The 22159-nt window shown below is 38.0% G+C and overlaps 1 protein-coding gene across 12 annotated transcripts in view; it reads right to left on the reverse strand.

Moving 5' to 3' along the window:
• dmd (dystrophin) overlaps positions 1–22159 on the reverse strand; it is a 139065-nt gene that overhangs the window by 98990 nt on the left and 17916 nt on the right. For all 12 annotated transcript variants that reach the window (XM_086067208.1, XM_086067205.1, XM_086067204.1 and 9 more), the window contains exon 2: positions 1773–1834. In XM_086067208.1, the coding sequence (XP_085923334.1) occupies positions 1773–1834 (62 nt within the window). The remainder of the gene's footprint in view (positions 1–1772; positions 1835–22159) is intronic.

Here is a 22159-nt window from a genome sequence, read left to right on the forward strand (position 1 = left end):
AAACTTTGGACATTGTCATTCGTCTACCAACTCCTCAATTGCCGCCATCACGCCAACCCATTTCTACATGGATGGTGAGTGCGCTAACATTAGCTTGTGCGGAAAAGTAATTCCTGCAAAGCTTCCAGGCAGAGATTTTGCTTCAACCTTTTTTTTTGTAATCTAATCATTCAAGTTATGATTGATTAAATAATGCAGCCAAAGGAACTTTGGGGAGCTACAGAGACAGCAAAATCTTAGCACTAATGGCAAGTGCACTGGAAACATGCGAACCAATTCACTAGATAGGAATCAGTCAGAAAAAAAGAGGGAAAGGAGGTCATTCTTGGTAGTTGAATCTCTTGCCACTCCATTATTTGTAAATCAGTAAATGAAATCTATACACAATTGATATTAAAGTGCCGCTTGATTTGGCTTCGTAACTAACTGGACAGGTTTGTATCCTGGAAGTGCGTGTCATGATCCTGCTCTCGGTCTGTTTTTTTTTTTCTTTCTTTCAATAGAGTGAGTGGGCGTTCCCTTCTGCGCTGCACCTGTGCCGCATCACTAATCAATGAACTTTAAAAGGGACTGCTGAGACTACACATCTGGTGGGATTATTCCCTGCTCGCTGCTCAGCCTCAAGTTGTATTCTAAATCTTCTTGGTCCATAGCCACGAATTATTGCCAAGTCCTGTTCTGCAATGGTCGCGTGTAAGTTTTCCCCACGTCGCTTTTGGTTGGACTTGAATTGTGCTGTACTTATTTTGCGTTTGTTCCCTGCGTTTCGTAGCCAGCGTTTTTGGGTCCATTTTGTAGGGATGGCAGAAATGGAACATTGAAACGATCACATCATTTGAAACACATTCACAAAAAGAATTGATGTTTTGGAATGTTCGAAACATCTCCCCACAGCGACATCTGGTGGTCAAATGTAAATTATTACAATCAAAGAGTAGATTAGTCTTGCCAGCTCCCCAGTAAGGAAACTAACTATTGGCTGTCTGTCATCACCTAATTTACACAACTGGCAATCGGGCTATAATTGTAATGGACGCCATAAGAGAGAGAAATGAATAACTGAATAACCCCCACCCCGTCAATATAAGTATAGAAGTACAAATTATCTTTTTGTTGCTGATACTTGGTTTGTTTTTAATTTTGCCTCTCAACATGACTTAAATGCTTTGATGAAACCCCCAGTGCTATCACATTTAATCAAAAACTACATTTTAAAGGCTTTTTTTGCGACAGGGCATCAAGTTTTGGCGGAAAGTATTAGAGAAGAAAAAGAATGACCTGCAAAAACATGACACCCGTAGCGGGAATTGAACCTGGGTTATCTGGACAATGGATGTTTTCTCAGCCCATTGTGCGGGCGCCTTACCACGAAAAAAAACAACCGTGGTGTTCAAGAGAATGTTGACATTTTATCATGTAGGGCGATGAATAAGCAGGGCAATTTTATATACGAAGTATACTTAGGTTGGATTTATTTCCGATTTCATTTTTTTAATTTTAGAAAAGGCACCTGCTGAAAACAATGTGACGTTTGGAAGCGTAATGGAACGCGAAAGGCAACTGTCACGTGACATCCTGATTCCGAGGAACAAGTTCCGCCTGGATTCCGCTACGTAACAAAACACAGTGTACTTCTCTTTATCCTGGTCTGCGTTTTTGGGATCCACCCCTTATTCGTGACGACTGCGACTGACTAGAAACGACTATTTATATTTTGCATTTCATTCTTTAGTATTTAATTGTTGAAGGCATTAAGTGGTAATCTGTCTTACCTTAGAAAGCTGTGAGTTGACCCATTTAGTGAAAGTTTTCTTCTGCACATCTTCTCTTTCATCTAAAAGTGAGAAAAGCACAATAACGCACAGAATCAGCGGGCAGCGCAACAAGGCATTTAGAAAAAGATACAAGGATATCAGTGCACACACACACACACACAAAGTTGTGCTCAGCATGACAGGCTTCTCCAATCTTGCTCAGGGTTAATTGCATTCTCATCTCATCAATCATCACGCTGCTAATGATCATTTTGCCTGTCAGTGTCATCAGCGCAGGATTCATCAAACCGTGGTCCTCTTATGAATATGTTCTTCTATCTAGATTGTAGTCATTGAAAGATCTGGATAAACTGAAGATGCATTGCTGGATGCCGGTCAAGAAACCATTCTCACTCTCATTCAAACCATCACTGAGTGGCCATTTCCGCATAACGGTAGCCTTTAAATGATACCAGAAAACATTTTAATACCAAACAATTAGCATATCACAAGAAACACACCAATCTGCATTTTAGTCGACCAAGTTGGAACTCTTGCTTCTTTGCAGCAACTGGAATCAAATCTAACTCTCCATATGAAGAAAAAAGACTAAATCTCGTTTTTATTGACATGCATAATTCTGTTCTTGAAGATCACTGCAAACTCTAGTAATCACAAATTGCGCAATTATCTTCAAATCATGAAGAAAACAAATCTCATCACCTCATTTTTAGAATGTTTACATGAGTCTTTAAGACCAATCTCAAGATCTTGAGTCTCGCAAACTTGAACAAACCCAAGGTTCTGCTTCAGACTGGAGACATTGAAGTCATTTTTTTTTTTAAGAGAACCTACACATCTTCCGGACAGTCCATGGTATTCCATGATCCAATTAAAATAACATGTTGTTTTGTTCTCATCTCTGATCAGGATTGTTCCAAAAATAAAAAAAAACAGCTGAAAATTTTAACCAATCAGATTTTAATTTGAATGAAAATTGGTGTACTTGATAATGATTTCACAACACTAATCTCAATTTTTAGGTCAATCGGAGCAGGTGTTGGCCGCTATGGCCCTCCGAATTTTACCGTAATGTCCGGACTATAACCGCTACTTTTTTCACTTCTCCACCAGGTCATGAGGGGCCGCACTATAAAGGAAGCGCAAGAGCGCCGGGCAGAGCAAAACAAACCAGTGAGCCCAATTACAGTAGGAGAGACAGAACGAAAGCGAGACAGTTTGCGCCTTCAACATGGAAAAGAAACGGAGAAGTGTATAAAATGCTGCATTTAAGTTAAAGGCAATCGATCTGTTCGATTCTGACATTGACGAAGAGTAAGAGGAGTTTTTGGGGTTTTGAGAGCGACAACAAAGGAGAGAGAGTGGCTGACGAGGACATTCTGGGACCGTTCGTTTCCGACACTGAGGAAGAGGACTTCAAGACGATGGCACGAGAATTACCGGTAATGGCTGACTTTTCTGCTATAGTAGGCTGAGTACTTTTGTTACAGTAATGTATCTTTGTACAGCCTTTGATGCACCTTTACTGCCGTGTTACAGGCAAGCACTTTTAAAAACGGATTTCCTTTAGTCATTTGATGTTATTACCTCGTCAAGCGCTATAAGTTTTGTTCTGTTGTTATACTTTACTACTACTGCGACTGCAGGGTGTGCGCTGTATTATTTGTGCACCTCGCAAATGCTGTTCGGATGTTAATAAATGGAACACTTTGCTGAAAATTCCCTCTGTGGTAGTGGGAACCCTTATATACTGGTGCGGTAACATTAAAACACTTGCGGCTTACAGTTTGGGTGCGGCTTATACATGTAACAATCTCGGAGTATTCCCCAAATTTAGCTAGTGACGGCTTATATTTAGGTGCACCTATAAATCCAGAAATGACGGTAATAATAATAATAATCCTTTGAAATCTTATATCTCAGGAACTACTGTCTCTTCAAAACGATTACAGATTTGAAATCCTTCCTAAGATATAAACGGGTGCTGTATGATTCAAGAACAGTACATTTTAAAATGATTGTATCTATCTATCTATCTATCTATCTGTAGAGATATGCAGATATCATTGAGTGATTTCAGAATACAGTGGCTGGATGTCTCGCGTCTAAAGCAGTCAGTCTCACACGGCCTGTCAGCACCCTAATGGAGCTCAGCAAAGTGTAAGCAGAAGTCCCGTGAGGGCAAACAAGAGATCCGCCTCTTTGGACCGCGTGGCACCACTGCAACTGTCGCGTTTGTCACGGGTTGGGCATCAGTTGCCTGGCAACGGTCACGGCCGTAAGCCACGGATGAAATCATGAGGCTAAAATCCAATCAGATGGGATTGTTACAGAGAGATGTGATGGGAGGGAATAGAGACGGAAAGGTGAAGTGGAAACGGGGGAATCTGAGTGGCGCAGACATATTAAAGCAACAATATCAATACGTTTAAATAAACTTGTTTTTTTTTAGGGTGGGGGGATTATTGTGACGTTACAGTGGCAGTGGGTAGCCTTCATTGGTAGGCTATGTAGTATAATTTGGAGAAATAATTACTCAGAAAAAGACACACATAAAAACATATTTATAAATAAAATGTTTTTTTACTGTCTTTTGTTGTCGTTATTTTAGAAGCAAAAGTATAAAGTAACACACACTTGGTACACAGTTGCAGTTCAACAGGTGAGAGTTTAGTTTTATATGAAAACATTGAATGAAGGTGTTTAGCATTCAATTCGGTATTAAGGAAATCTGTTTTTTCGGAGGAATTTAGATTTGGCTTTGCTTTTTTTTCTGAGTTTTTTTTGTGTGTTTTATGAAACTAATGTTTTCTGTTTGTTGATTAAAAAAAATTTGGGGGGGAAAATTTTCAGAGAAAAAAACATATTAAGAAAAAAATATTTAGAAAACAGAAAAAAATCCCAAACAAATAAGTAATATATAAATGCAAAAAAATCCCCAAAACTGAAAGACATTATTACGAAAAAGTAGACAGGAAAATATTACTTTGTAAAACAAAATAAAAGTTGCCCAAAAAACAAATCCCAAAAATAAATTACTAACAAAAAAAAATCATGTTTTTTTTCTTCTCCAAATGAATGCAAAACACGTCCGTAGTTTTACATCCCAGTTGTCTGGATTTGGGTCAAGACAAAATTTACAATGTATAAAATGAAAATAATAACAAAAATATACGTAATAATAACATCCGTGCATAGTATAATACTAGCAGCCTGCATACCTTAAAATTGTTGTTGGTATTACCAGTTAGGGTTGTAAAGATGAATTTTTACAACAAGTTGATTAATTTACTATGGACCATTTTTTGGCAGAATGATATGAGATTATTGAATATAGGGACTAAACATTGATCGATACAGAAAGATGCTTTTTCTTCTTCTTTTTTTAAATATCTATCATTTAAATACCTGGATAGCAGAGAGTACAGGTTCCCCAAAAAAAAAAACAATCGTCTAGGAGAATTGGGGAAGAAATATTCATGGATTTGAACACATACAATGAATAATAAATAAATGTTGATCAAAAAGACCAGTCAATATAGTGTAGTAAACATTGTTTGTCTACTTATGCTGCCTCACCTTTTGTGCTCAAGCATCCAATGCTTAAACTTGTGAGTACATCATGGAATGTATATGTTTAAGAGAACACATGTAACATATAGGCACACAAGAAAACGCATGACAACCATAGCGTTACATGCACATCCACACAAAGCTATTTAAGCCGCTTTCCCCACTTCCACCTGTTCCAGATTAGCCATCACACACCTACAGGGGTTAAGCTCACTGTTGAAACAACGGACACAAACCAATGCAAGCACAAAATTACAGGAATACATTTCATGAGACAACTTGTATTGTTATCCCAACATATATTTGATGCCATTTTAGGCGGTAGTACACACCTTTGTTCTGGCTCATTCCACCAAAAAGGTAAAAGAAAAACTGTCAGGGAACTGCTGGCTTGGCAAACACTATGGAATCGTAAAATGTGCTTTACGCTTCACTTCTATTTCAAATGATAGCTAACTGTATTGCTACACTCCCATCCATAAAGTACTTTGAAGGGCCCTATTCCTTTTATCTTGGCTATAGACTAAAAATATTTTTGGTCGGACATCAGAAGATGCATATGGGATGAGAGAATGAAAATATCAGCTATTATTACCAGGTAGTTGTATCTGGATCAGACACACAACTTGCAAGAGAAGGCACTTTTTGCTTGAACTCATCCATTTTTCATGTGAACAAAAGCATTGGCACACGTGACTGACAGGTCACGAATAGTGCGAGCCGCAAAGAAGGCCACAACTGTTTACAAAATTAGATGCGACACCAGAACATGCAAATGAATCATTACAAAGCAGGATAGAAAAACAGGCCAGAAGATGCCAAAAAGAACAGACAAGAGCCTCAAAAATTCTGGAATTAAGTTTTATGAACTGATGAGGCACAGACTTTACCAAAGTGATGGAAAGTCTGAAGCGTTGAGAAAGAAAGGATCTGCTAATGATCTAACACAAGATTATTGGTGAAACTCAGTGGAGTGTCCTGGCCTGGGCTTGCATTGCTTTTTCTGGGACAAGCTCACTAATCTTCATTGATGAACCACATGATGGTAGTAGCAGAATGAACCTAAAGCTCTTTTCACACTGCACTTAGCAGTGTGCCATTACCGAACCCTCTCATCCTGTATGTGCTGCGAGGGTACAATGATTGAAAACCTCAAGTTGAAAAAATTTCAACTCGGGTGTCGTAATAAGATCAGACAGCACATCCAATAAAAGAGGGATTGGCGGAGTGATTTCAGAGTGCTAACAACAAGGTCAGCCAACGAGAAAAACATTCATGCTACTTCCTGTTAGGACGCTAAGTAACCACTTCCAAATATGGGCAAGCGCACACCGGTGCGCCATCATCCATACACCGTGCCCAGTGGTGAGCACCAAGAAAGCTAAGTGCAGTATGAAAAGGCCTTTAGAAATCCACAGAAGCCTTTATAATGTCAAAAATAAAATGTAAATTATGCAAAAAAAATGTAAATTAATGATGTGCAAGCATGTGTTTCGGCAGTGAAAGCATGACCGAAAACCACATTTGGTATGAGTGAATGTCAGGTATGCCGTCAATCATGGAAACAGTGGAATACTGCAAATACCACATTATGGATATGGGCAAGGAAAGCCGCTGTCGCTGACACATGGTTTTAAACATTAAGTTATTTTATTAATTCTCTATTAATATTATTTTTAATTAATCAGGTCAGGCCCAAACCAATTTTATTTCCTTACATACTGTTTTTTTTTTTTTTATATAAAATGCAACTCTACTTTTCTTTATTGTAACAGATTGATGACATGTCAATTTATGTCAATGGGCAAGACAACGAGAGTAGATAAAGCATAAATCAATACAAGTTACGAGATTGGTCACAGAACGAATTAAACTTGTTGAACTTGAATTAAACACCACCATTGTAGGTGGTGAGTCGGTGACTCATGCTTTTCTTAGTTTCTAAGCTTCCAAACATTTTAAGCCAGAGCTTGGAACATGATTCAGACATCCGGTTCAATGTTCTTGGTCTTTTTTTTCTAATAAATTGAGTTTAAAACCACATTTTCCAGATGTGACTAATATAAATTAGTTTGAAGTTGGATGAAAGTGTTTACATCTTAAAGGTCTATTTCCAGCCATATATCATCTGCCTCCCCTAATGCAATATCCTCCTAACACTTTCTCTCCGCAGTTTACGTCTTCATAAAATCAGACTTTCCTTTAATTACCTCCTGGGGAAACAAGCAGGTTTTCCTCTTCCTGCGCTTTATCAGGGAAGAAGCCTAGAAAGAGGTTCTTTCTTGTTTCCTGACAGTTAAGAGGGAAAAAAAGTACATTTATACAACTCGAAGCGGTTCGGAAAGTGGATGGCTGTCAAAGCAGCAATATGTTGTAATTGGATGGTAATGTAATTGCTGTAAATGAATATACAGTATACATTAAATTGTCTAATTATAGAGTCACCATCTCGGTCCGTGTATTGAAATAAAAGACCAAGTGGCCATGTAAGCATGCACTCTACAAAATATTTTACACCATGATGACCACAGGACCAGAAGCAATGCATTAAGCTTGCTCATCATTATCAGCACCAGTGTCGGAATTTGATTCATACCAAGATAGCTTTGTCCAGCTAAAAGGTTCGTCTTGCTGCAGCTGTAATGGATGTTCAAGCTCTACAGTCAGATTGCGCGTCAAATTTCCTCTGCTATCAAATCTGTTAATCATCCAGTAGGAGCTCTGTGTCCAGTATTTCCTCTATATCCCTGTAAACGTATGACTGTTTGAATATTCTTCAAATAAGGATTAATCATACTGCAATCAGATAAAGGAAAACTGCTCTGAGAAACTACAAGTGAAGCTAGAAAACATAAAAAAAAAAAAGAAACATTGCCGTGTTTACAATGCTACGTTGTACGTGCATTCAGTAACACTGCCTTCATTTTTGGGGTTCCCGTTGCTTTGATATCTTTTTAAAACATGTAGAATGCTCATAGTTATAATCTCAGGTCAAATGGAGTTTCATGACATGATTTGAGACTTTCTTCCGCTTGCAACAACACTCCACCGACCTTCACAATTCTATCTATTGACTGCCCGTCCATCCATCCATCCATCATCTACCGCTTATCCAGGGTTGAGTCGTGGGGGCAGCAGCTTTAGCAGGGAAGCCCAGACTTCCCTCTCCCCAGCCACTTCAACCAGCTCCTCCGACGGGATCCCAAGGCGTTCCCAGGCCAGCCGAGAGGCATAGTCTCTCTAGCGTGCCCTGGGTCGTCCCCGGGGCCTCCCGCCGGTGGGACATGCCCGGAACACCTCTCAAGGGAGGCGTCCAGGAGGCATCCGAACCAGATGCCCGAGTCACCTCAACTGGTTCCTCTCAACGCGGAGGAGTAGTCTACTGACTGCCAATGATTTTTTTTTATGCAAAAAGATTTTCAAAATACCTTAGCAGAGAATTTTCTTTCCAGCTCTAAATACTGTTTTAAATGGATACTTGACTGTAAAAAAGTTCATATTTTATCCAGAATTAATTTTATAACTTCATTATTATTATTATTATTATCAACGACCAATCAAGGCTCACCTGTTTTCTGGGTTTGGTCAGCAAACTGAGCCATAATTGTTGGTTACCTCAGCACGGGTTATGTCATCTTCAGTCAACAGCAAATGGCAACATTTGTTTTTATAGGTATTAATTGTTCATGAAAAATAATGAAGATATCACATTAATTATAGGCAAAATATTATCTTCTTACTGTTGAAAATGGCTCAATGAGTCAAGTATCCCTTTAAAATGTGGGGATAGAATTTATTTTGCCGGTTAGAAAGATAATCTACTGTATATTTATGAGGTGGTGTGCTAAATATGCTACTGTAACGTGCAACGAAAAAAACATATGCAGCAGAGTTCAGGATTCGGGTTTGGGTATAAAAAGGAATACAACCTCTTCCTCTTTTTTTGTAAAAACGCTTGGCACTTCTACACTAATGTATTTAATTGATGGAATTATTTGGAGTGCTAAGTATCTACTGAGGCAAAACTTGGTTTAAAAAGGTTTGAGAACAACTGTGCTACACTCTCAGACAGTTAACAGTTCACAATTAAAAATGAATATAAAAACAGAAAAATAAACAATACTATGAAATAAACCAAGAAGTAAACATACCGTTTTAGCAGGCTTTTAGTTATGTCTTTTGTAACCAACCTCACAGATCCTGTAGTGCATCTTTTCAAAAGTCAAACCTGAGCCCGAGGGTACATGTTTTATTTATCTGCTACTGTTTTTAAATCAGCTCCAGGAGTCCACTGGACAATGTGATTTAGAGTATGAGCAGGTTTTAAAGACATCTCATACTTTGTGATTATAGAGCTGTTATTGTCATGATGTATGCTGTACATTGTGTTAGTAGTAGCAGCAGCAATAGTTGTTATACTCCAAAACAAATATAAAATAATAGCAATAGTACTGCATGATGGTAAAGATTCATTAGAGCCCCAAAAATCTATTATTAATGTCCTGGATCAGTGTGCGATAACAATTATTCAAGTGCAATATAAGTATTAGTAGGCCTAAGCATTAGACATTAGAGCAGAAATAAACAACCACAAAGGTCGCACAATACTCATTTTGTTTGTTTTGTTTTGAAACATTAATAACGGTGGGGTCATGTTTTGAGGCTTTGTGGTTAATTTGGCTAAGTAGTTAGACAGCAGCATGTTTTGACACTGTGTTGGCTTTATCCATTTAGCCCTAATTATCTCTACTGTAAACATGTTCCTTATAAGGAGGGGTGTCGTTATAATTAGTCACTAACACATTTTAATGATATTTATTTATTATGTTTTCCCATAAATTAATAAAGAATTACCATATAGAATATTTGAATGATTGCCATTTTTATTGTAGAAGCTTGTAAAAGAATCAAGGTTGCCAATAATTGCGGCCAGAAGTGTGCAGTAGCCCTGACACCTGATTTGAACAGGCACACGCTGACCCTTCCTTTGGGCAAAAGAGCAATTTACTTCCTGATTTTCACTTGTCTCAGCCCTAATTGGCTTGGGGGATCAGAGAGGATTTGTAGAAGGGGTGGAGCTCAACAAAAAGACAAGACTACCTCCCATCTCCTCGCAGCACAGTAATGCAGCCACCTATCTGTAGCGAGTCCACGGTGCCCGTTCACCCTATCTCTGCTTTTGTTTAATTAGAGATCCAGACGGAGGGGAAAAAAGCAAATCAAATACAAAATGACTTGTGTGGAACACGGGGAGCCTTTTTGCTACACCTTCCTTGCTACATTTTAATGTGCAATTTCATTACGGCATGCTAAAATTGAACTTCACAAGCAACTGTGCAAAAATAACCTCCGAGAAACAGACGTCAACGTTTGTCTCAGAGAGTGTGTGAGATTTTTAAGTAAAATATGGTACTGTTGTCACACACACGTGAAAGAGTTACTTTAAGAGACCACAACTGACTGCAAATTAAGCCAAACCTGAAAATCGCAGGGGTCGAGGTGGATCAAACTTTGACATTTTCAATCAAATGGGGGGTGTAATTTTATTGTTTGTTGTTGTTGTTTAAATATTATTTTTAAATTCTATGGTTTATATATATTATAGCTATAAGTTTCTAGCTTGTTAAAAAGAAAATACAGTAAAAATATATCTGTATATATACTCTAAAATTTTGGGGGTGCTATTGTTAAAAAATGGGCTAAATACAAGTCTGACCTTGACCTAAATCGATTACGTAGCTTTCACTATATCAAATCATGTTTTGCAGTTGAACATGTTTAAATAATGTAGTTTTAACATGAAACATGACAATTCAACCATTTTATGTTTACACAACCTAATTCAAATAGGTTAAAATAGCAAATCACTTACAATTCCAAACCATGAGCAAATTCTTAATTATTTTTTTTAGTTGAGTTGCCAACATTTTAATGTGTTGGATCAACATGATACATTTGTGTAACTTGTACTCAATTAGTAGGAGTAGGTCCAACTAGAATTGTAAGGGTCAATGTCAGCATGATTTTAATATGCTGGATCAACATGATGTATTTGTGTTCCTGTTACTCCTAGAATTAAATCAAACTATAATTTGATATGACTCTTTTGTGTGTTCGTGTGTGTGTGGCTTTTTGCATTTTTGCAGAGTTTAATCAAGTATATGAAATAAATAATATGAATAAAAAAAATACGAACATTTTCCCATTTTCTTTCAACTCTTGAATACAAACTGAAAATACTTTTCCAATGTTTTCTAACATGAATACCACCGGCAAGCAGTAAGAAAATGGGGTGGTGCAGGTTGGCTTGGCGGAAGAGCACCTGCACCAATGGAAGCTAGTCCACAACGCAGCCGACCCCCGGTTCGATTCTCCCACCGAGTGGCGCTTTCCTGCAAATTGTTTCCCTCTCTCTCTCTCTCCTCCACTCCCTGTCTAAAGCTTCATCTGTCCTATCAATAAAATCTGCAAAATACCACACCACACACACAAAGAATTGTAAGAAAATTATAGCTGGATTTTACTCTAGTACATAAATGTATCATTGTGATCCAACATATGTAAATGTAGGCAACTCAACAGAATTGTTTCTTGTGAAATTAACTCATTTTGTTTAGGTGAAAATCATTTCCATAGTTGTATTATGTTCACCCAACAAGTTATTTTTTTGTCAAATGCATTTGATCAAAGCAGAGTGGCTAGAACGATGCCTTTAACCTTCTTCCCCACGACCCTAGTTTGAATGTGCGACGTGTCAGTCAAAAAGAAGATGTCAAGTAGGGTCAAATGCTTAAAAGAGAGCGTGAAAGGCATACATAAATTATCAATTCCACACCGGAAGGCTGGAGCCAAAATTTGAACCCCGAGCATCAGATCTGTAATGCAGATAATGAGTGTGAGAAGATACGTAGGAAAAGTACTACGTGATAATCACAAGGTCTTTGCGCTGCCCCCGGATGACTGATTTGACCTCTAAAATTACTTCCTGCTACTTCCCTCCTTGTTTGCTTAAAGATGCTCTACCATTGGTTGGCACTGCTCTACTCAACATGATCAATAAGTCTTAATTAACAAGCTTTGCACCGCAGTCATTTAAAGAGGCTGTAATCAATTATATTCTTCAAAAGAAAAAGAAGAAGCTGATATTGAGCCACATGTCTTAGCAAGTGCGTTGCTAATTACAAACAATGTCCCAACTTCCTTTTCTGTCTAAAATTCTCGCAAAAGTGGTTGCCTTTTCCAGGACTTTCTAGTAAAGGACACTTTGATATGGTCACAAGAGCCAGGGATAGAACCCTCAACCACTAGGTTGGGAGACGACCACTCTACCACTGAGCCATGCAGCACAATATACCAGCATTTTTCCTTGCCATCCACAGACATGGAACTCACGACTTTGACCCTCATAGCTTATTGTCGGCGTAGGGGCTCAAAGGGGGCGTGTCATATCTACCTTTTCATACCTGCGGGCATTATGTCATGAGTAAAAATGATGCCATGACAATGCAAAATGGTTGAACGTTGACATCATTCTCTTTTTGATTATGTCGAAACTAAAATATGGGTTACTGTGACTCATTTTGCTGTGCTGGGTCACAAATTATTTCCTTGGAAAGAAGCCACCAGCTGGCGCCAAAGCAATACTGTTACTGCTTTGACTTGAGCACAAAAACAGCGAAGAAGAGAGTTTTCAGTTAAGATGGGTCATCGAACAAGCTAATTCGCAAATATTCACAGATTTGTTTCCCATAAGTGGGGCAGTTCTATAGGGCCTTGCTATGTGGAAATAACCAAGATGAAAAAAGTGAGCCACATACGGCGACGTCGTTCTTTTACATGTCGTGGAATGGAACGCCATCACCCTGAGTGTTTACAGCTTTTCAGAACAATGCAATTCACTAAAAACAATACGTGGTAGGCTTCGGATGCTGCAAAGAAAAGTAGAAGAAAATACAAATCCACGCGTATCCTGGGGCGCAAAGTCTGAATGGGGATATAGTAGGGATCACTTACTCCAGTTTCCTCACACATCACAAAAACCAGGCATGTCAGCGAAACACTCCAAATTGTCAAAGTGATGAATGCATGCAAGTTAACACAATGAAAACTAATGCAATGCATGCTGTCATTGCTAAAATGCACTCATCAAAAGCTGAACGGAATGCAACACACAAAACAAAACAAAGAGAATGGGTTCAAATAAGACTTGTGTAAGAAGGACACAAAAAAAAAGGTTTGCTCAAATCCTGCGTGTAATCAGCATCTTTACAAAATTGCTCAATTTTTTTTGAGATGGATGAGTGAACCAGTGCAGAGGCTTCCCCAGCCATATGTTCTCATTTTGTGCTGGGCAGTCTATTTTTTTGTAACTCAAATATTTGCTTACAGTGTCAAAACCACCATATGACACATTTTGTAGGTAATATCGTTTTGCCAGCTCGCCGCGCTATGCCCAATTGATCCTAATTGATTGAACATCCACAATGTTTGCACATTACAAAAGCACTTTGTTCCTTTTTGGGTCAAAAAAAAGTACGGGTAAATGTAAGTTCACTTGTTGCACTTGAACTCACAAACTAGCTAAAAGCAAATCAGTCATGTACCCATTACTTGGTCTTTTAATCGTACTTGTATTCATCTTTGTTACTTTGTATGTCGTGCTTTTCTCTCTCTTTTTCTACCTTTGGACAATGAGTGGAAATGACCGTTAGCCTTTGGCTACAATCCGATGTGTTTACATGCACGAGTCCCATGTACTGTTCATTAACACGCACCGTCCCGACTAAATACATAAATTTACAAAATAAAATAAAATAGCACAAATAAATAAATAAATAAATAAATAAACAACATTTGCATTTGTTGTTACCTATCTTGGAAATATAGCAAGGTACAACACACCAGTAAATATAGAATGACACTTTTAAAGCATGACTCAGTGACAAGAAGACGTGCTACTGCTATCACACATCTAAACAAAGCAAGGAGACACATGTAGACGATGATCTCATCTCCATGGACTCGCAAACTCACGTGAAAGCTTCTGTCTCTCGTTATATGGCACTGAATTTAAAAAATGTAGTAAATAAATAACAGAATTGAAATTTGATAATTTCCTGGGTTTTCGATTTGCAGCATGTCAAATTGTCAGGTATAGATCCACATACAACCAAGGACTGATTTAGATTTGAGGCTGTATGAACCCGTGTTTTTTTTATGCTTACGATACCACGCCCCTTGTTTAAATACAAAATGATAATTTTTTTTGCAATTGTGTCACTTGAAGCATATTGTACAAATCCAAGCCAAATGCCATGCCTTCCTCAATATGGTCACTTCATTTGGGAGACATGCTGCTGCCCACAGGGAAGCGAGGCTATTATGCAAAGGCTGAGAAGCTAATAATATTGAGCGTCCATTTATTTATTGTGTGATGGCTGAGATAGGTGAGCCATCGCACTCATGTTATTGCATATTTGTACATATATGTATAAATTCGCCATCACAGCTGTTCTTGGTCTTTGTAAATCCTCCTCCAATCACCAAGTAGCAAATGATTTAAACATTACTGTATACTGTGTACACCAAAAGAGCTCATTGATCTAAAAGTCAAAAATGTCTTCTTTTTTCAAATGGACACAGATTAAAATCTAGTGTTAACAGGGTCAAGAAACACAATCTACTGTCATGGCAGAAAGCAACTGTAAAACGTTGTCCAAACTTGGCAAAGATGTCGAAATTGTTTCTGTGTGTTCCAGCAATCGTAAAAAGCAAATAAGTCCGACCGAGTGTGGGCTTGACAGATGATTATCTGAAAACTAATTGGTCCATCACATGAGTGCTAAAACTCAAAGGAAAGGAAAGGAAAATTGGGCTCCTCAAAACAGGAAAACAGGGAGGTGCCCTAATCTGTGGAATGTCACATCATCAAGGAGGGCGACACAAGGTCAGATATGCAGGATGGTACGCTGTAAGCATCTATCACGTTTAACCGTAGCACTACTTTTGTACAGTCATCACATCTCAGTTGTCCAGCGGTGCACGAGGAAAAGAAACTACTCTCCAGTGAACCCCCACCTATTCACAAAACCACCAATTCGGAAAAGAAAAAAAATGCCACAAGATAGCAGTAAAGCCCTGTCAAGGGAAGTATGTTGATCTACACTAAGAAATTGCGGTAAATGTAGCCTTGGTTGTTACTGGACTTCCTTGTGCATTTTTCAAAATTAAATCATCTGTAAGCATCCATTTTTAAGGGCAATCTTAGAAGATAAGTTTAACATTATTCTTTAAGCTTTAGAGGGAACACATTTTGCAAAATGTACTTTTTAATTTTATTTCATACAAATACAGTAGTTGGGGCTTGACTACTCATCAAGAGTGAAATTAAGCAAACAAGATTTTTTTTTCCCCTTCCAAAAATGTGCCTGCAAGCGAGCCATTTAGGCCACAGGCACAATTCCTAACTGACAAATTTACATTTTCTCGCTTGGTGATGAAGTGCTGCCTCCACAGGTGAACATACGGTACAATTTTCTGGGGACTCGCTTTATGCAGGGTATGGTTAAATTGTTTTTTTTTTTTTTTCATCTGCAGTCTGGACACAGAGTGGAGAACATCTCAAGTTTGGGATGTTGTCTTAGAATGTCCAGGGGTCTACAATAACATTACAAATAGTCCCTTGATTTGATACTAGTCACTTCTTTGAAAAAAGAAAATGTCGCTGGAAGGGTCAGAAAACGTGTCAACTTGTAATAATTGTCATGGCAACAAAAACGATACCCACCTAAATCAAATGATTTCAACCGGTTATAGTGTATGATAAAATACAGTAATATAGAACATTAGGAGACATAGGGTCACTATGGTAACAACAAGATGCTCTTCGTATCAGAAAAGCAACGGCACATCCGAGCTTCCAGAATCCTCTGCCTGTCAAACATCCCCCAAAGAAGACGCTGTGGTGTATTTTCCCAACCAATTGTTGTAGACTGTCAAACGTTGTTGCAGCCTTTTATACTGTGTTTTCATGCCCATGTTGAGCTGAGCTAAACTGATTGGAAAAAAAAATCGAAATCACAGGCTGGGACGAGCGCTTCATGCTGAGCACAGCTTGAAGAAGTGCCCACTCATGACCTTCAAAGGTGGATTTTTCATATTATCTATTATCTGTTACAGTATTAATAAGACCTGTTTTTAAATTTTAACTCACACAGGGGTATTGCCTAATCAGCTTTTTTTTGTATGCTGATCAGAGAGCTTCTTCTAAAGTCCATTATCATTTATCTCTCCTTTTCACACTATGGTATGACTTTGTTGCCATGTCTTTGACCTTCGGTCCAGTACTTATTTTCACCATTTGATTTTTTTGACTGTTGATTCGTTACTTGAATCTAAATAGAACATTACTGACACTATACTTGTCTGCAACCAGCAGATGTGCTTTAACTTCTGCGTCAACTGTTTTGCAGCATGGAAAATAATCCTTGCCACATGACAACAGCAGCTCGGGATTAGCGTCAAATAGCAGAAATCCACAAATACATGATGCCCACATGAACACCTTACATCAAAATATTCAGTAGTTAATTTATTCAACAAACAAACCGCCTTCACATGAGGCTGGCGCTCATTAATAGCTTTAGCTAGCTAGCATTAAAAACATATTAGCTCGCAGACTAACCTCAATACTACAACGCAAGCGCAAACAGTAAAAAACCCTAACCCCACATGGGCACAAGCGCATTAATCAAACGGTATTGAGTCAATAAACTCACCTTTCAGCATTAACACAAAATAACAAATGTTAGGAAATACTGTACAGGCAAATTGTAGCGGCAAAGTAGACTATATAGGCTAAAGTAGCTGAATTGAGATAGGCGCTGAAACATACTTTTAGTTTCACTTTTGACTGTGCACAAGGACCACCAACAAAACAAAACAAGTCAAATGCAGATGCCCCAACCGCTCCAATTTAAATACAATTTTTAAATGTATTTTCAACTTGAAGTACATGGGTTCAGACTTGCCTCAAAAATTTCAAACATATTTTATTTGTAATTTTCAAGGTAATTCTTATTCAATCATACAAGTCAACAATTTGTACTTACCAATGTATCGGGGTCAGTTTTCATTGCGATACCGTGGGGCCCAATTATAGAATGCAAATTCACAATTATTAACCGATTTTATGTCTCTATCTAAATATAAAATGAAACTTAAGGAAGCTTTAATGTCAAAGGGATTTGGTGCTGCAGAAGCTTGACCGATTGTAAATAAATTATTTAATATGTGTGCTGCTATGGAATTATTTTTGCAAAAGTAATAATTCAGGTATGTTGAAGATATGTTTGTTGTATATAGAATTGGTAGTATATTTTTGTTATTAAAATGTTAGTTTATTATTCTTAGGTGAAGTCCTTGATAAGCCCGTAATGGGTTTCTACCTCACCTTCACATGTGTTGTATTTATTTAAATTATTTTACTGCTATATTTGTATTTTTTTAGGTCTCTCTGCCCAAACACACTACTTCCTCTCTCAATCTGAACTCTTTGTATGGTTTTAACTCATTCACTGCCATTGACGGCTATAGACGTAAAAAAATTGGAACTATTTCTATTAGTTTAAGATTTTTTTTACATTTTTGTTAACAAGAGAATGAAAACCTAGACTTTTTTTTTATGTATTAGAACAGATTTAAAATTGGTGATTAATCGTGAGTTAACTAGTGAAGTCATGCGATTAATTACAATTTTTTTTTTTAAATAATCGCCTGACTAATCTTTTCTTTAAAAAAAAAAAAGGATACAAAATTAGAAATATATATAGATTTTTTTTTTTAAAGATTAAAAATTAGGGGCAGCGGGTGATTACAATTTTGTAATTGTAAATATTCGCATGACTTCACTAGTTAACTCACGATTAATAACAAATTTTATATCTGTTCTAAATGTACAATAAAAATCTAGGCTTTCATACTCTTGTTAACAAAAATGGGGAAAAAATGTTAAACGAATAGAAATAGTTCAAATAATTTTTTGTCGTCAATTGCTGTCAATGGCAGTGAATGAGTTAATAATCCCCCACCCCCAAATGTTTTTGTTTGTTGACAAAGACAGAATCTGACCTTATCACCCTCAAACAATTTTAAGCAGCTCAGCTCTTTTAAATCCCACTTCTGCAATATTTTCTTGCCACTACAAACTCAAAAACTTACAGGGACAGACACTAAGTCAAGTCTCTCCCATTGCAGGCGAGAATTTGAGTTGGGGTGGGGTAGTGACTTGGACTTAATTTGACAAAAATGAGGCAACAGTTTGCAACAGGTTGGTTTATACCACGACCAAGACTGTCACTTCTACGGCGGTGAATTCCTGCTTGAAGCTTAATGATGTCACACAAAATGAGAAAAAGGACCCGCAAGTATTTGATGTTGATGGCTAAGCAGGTAGTGAAGGCCCGCCAGCACGTTCACAATTTCCATGAGGGGAGGAAAACGGGAGCAGAGTCTGAGACGCACACACGCACGCACACACCAGAGCAGCCATATAAAAGTAAACATTATGACATGGCCTGTAAAAATTTATTTTCCACCTAGACTCATTTCCCCCATCATCCTCACATACCTGAAACTGTTCAGCCCCCTAAAGCGACAATATGTAGGATGATGATCATAAAAAAGCAAGGATGTAGCCACAAGATGCTACATTCTTGCAATAAAAAGGGTAAGATCTCTGACTTTATACCAAATTTTAGTGGTCTATAACCAGCGTGGACATAAAGTGCTCCCCTACTATTTGAGTATTTGACACTCCCAAAAGTGGTTTTCCAGTTGCCTATAGATACCACAAGATGGTGAAGAAGGATAAGCGGTTGAGAAAAAGCTCATCAAATCTCTTTATTCTTGCCACCAAGATTCCACAAGATGGTGCCAAAGCAGTATTTTTATCTTAGACATGGCTTTGGCCTGAGCACAAAGAACAGCAAAAACTGCATTTTTGTTGACATCTAGCTGCTTTATTAGTGTTGTTCTAAATAAATAAAAAAAGGTCCAGGAGTGTGACAGGTGAGCCCAAAACCAGTTAAAAATGATATGCTTTAAATCAAACCTTTCAGCAGTGTGCTATGAATAAATTAAGATAGTTCACTGAGCCCTTTGTTCGCAGGAAATTATTTTAGTCTTACGCACCAAACACTGAGCACTTAAGCACCAAATTATTTTTACACCTGAACAGCTTTCCTACTACGACTACTACACAACGTGTCCCATTAACCACTGTACTCAAATATAGAAATGCTCTTGCATATTATATTAAAACAAATGTATTCAATAACACATTGGTCCAATTAAAACGTGCCAATGGGTATATTTACTTATTTATATCGCGATATTACAGCGCACAATTCTCCAACCGATTCGATATGCGGCCAAATAGATTTTTAAACATCAATTTTTTTATGGGAATATTCAACAAAACGTCTTACTTAGGGTTAGGATTCACACATTAAGCATGGAAGAATGTTACATTAATGGAACATTAAGCCTTAATATTTTTATTTCAGTGCTGTTCAAACATGAAACAGACTGTTTGTTAAATGCAGTGGCTCAGTTATAAGCCTGAATTTTCATACAAACCTTACAGTGTACATGTACAAGATTACTGATTAGTATTTTCTAAATGTGAATTCAAAAAAAAATCGCAATAATCAATTTATAGATTTGTATCGGGATTAATCGGTATCGAATCGTGACCTATGAATCGTGATATGAATCGAATCGCCAGGTACTAGGCAATTCACACTCCTACAGGAAATTGTTTTTTTGCCAGGAAAATCCCTTTCTCAGTCTTGTTTTTGATGTCAGCTATTTGGTCAGAAACCAGTGTTTTTGGTGAAACCAATTCATGATGTCAATTATGAAGAAAAAAAAAAGCTTGAAACAAACATTTCACCAGCTGTAATTTCTATCAAAATGCTCCAAAGCGTTTGGCAATATTGGGGAACTATGCTTTGAAAATATCTGGCAGCAAATGACATAACTGCAATGACAAAATGCAAACATATGCAGGCGGTAGATATGCAAATTAATGAAGGTATGCAGTAAGTATGGTGCCGGACCAAATTAGAACTCAGCCATTCAGAGGAGAGCCACCAAACACACCCACCACCCCCACACCCCCACTCTTGCTGCCCCTGAGCTGCGATCACCCCACAAAGAAGGCGTGACTAGTGGGCTCACTCTAGACCCAGACACCATACTGTGTCAAAATGTGACAGAGACTTAGGTTAAGTTGGGCAAAAAGAAACTAAAATAGACACACAGCTAGATGGGGTGGGGGAGGGGAGGGGGGGCGCTTGAGTGAAGATTATGCATGTAAAGTAGAAACAGAGGAGAGAAAAGATAGAGATTATGTGTGGACTTGTCTAAAAGAGGATCATGACGGACCTGAGTGGAGCTGAGCCGAGCCAGCGTGGCAAATCCCAGCATGCACCTGCGGCCTGAGACCCATCACGCTGCACAAACACATTTTCACGCTGTCACAGACTGGATGATGATTTTGCAACATTGAGCATTCTCTCAGAATATTGAGTGGATTTCGTCTTTTTTCTTTTTACTTCCATCCAGTTTCTCACTTGGGGATAATGTCCGTGCTGAGTCTGGACCAATAGGAAAAGCTTTTTTTTTTTTAATCCTCCCTAATTTAACAAGCAGTTGCTTTTATATACAGTATTTCCTTATATTTGTTTTTATTGTTCATTATATATGCATCATCAACCAGCATTCTGCAAGTCCTAAAGTTGCATCCAGTGTTCCTTCATTAGTGGAATGCAAGTGAGTGGATGCCTCGGGGTGGTGACAATTTTTCAAAAGCTTGCAACGTTTGTGGGTAAAAAAATCCTGTCAAATAGTTGGGTCTTAGGCTGCCTGGCTGGCATACTAACGCAACTATCCTTCAGTGCAGCATTGTGTTACAAGAAAGTAAATGTGTTTTTCTTCTATACAATTTTGTTAGTGCCTTCCAAAGATGGTTAATTGGTATGAAATTCAACACTAATTAAAGGAGACCAATTCAAAACAATGTTTGTCGTTATTTGGTCAAACTACACATAGGTTAAAGAATGACAACAAACTGAACAATGCCAATAGTTCAAATCATTTGTTAGTCTTATGCAAATGAGCGTCAACTTATTCTCAAACAGCTCAGAGTCTGAAGAGAATAGCAAGTCTCCACCCAAAAAAAGCAATATGATCATTTTCACTCACAGAGACAGAACTTCTTGTCAACAAATGGCCGAATTACATTTGTCAACTAGTGGAGCGGATCAGTGCATGTGGCGCATGAAGCGGACACATCAGCAAACACGTTTGCCAAGTACTGTATGTGCTGGTTATCAGAATGTAATACTGATTAGGAAGCAATGGGCAAGTAGTATCGGGCCCATATCAGGCCTTATTTCAAGGTATCAATACTTGCGACGGCAGCTAATCCTTGTGGCCGTTTACAATCAGGAACTAGAACTTAGAAGAATAGAAAATTGCCATTATTTTCATGCAATTTTAAGCAAATGCTACATTGGGACATATAGGTCTTTCTTTAAAATTATCTCTCATTATCTTTTGGGAAATCTTATGTATCAAATAGCAGTATCGGTACTTGGTATCGGTATCAGTGACTAATCAAGAGTTGGGTACACGTACTGCTATCAGTCTGAAAAAAAAGTGGTTTTGAACATACCTGATACTGAGAATGCCGTTAACTGAGGGCAATTGTTTAACACTGCAGCTCTGCTTACCTTTTAGCCATGCTA

This window comes from Leptonotus elevatus, chromosome 2 (genome assembly GCF_054856555.1).
Source record: "Leptonotus elevatus isolate MCC_2025b chromosome 2, RoL_Lele_1.0, whole genome shotgun sequence".
NCBI lineage: Eukaryota > Metazoa > Chordata > Actinopteri > Syngnathiformes > Syngnathidae > Leptonotus > Leptonotus elevatus.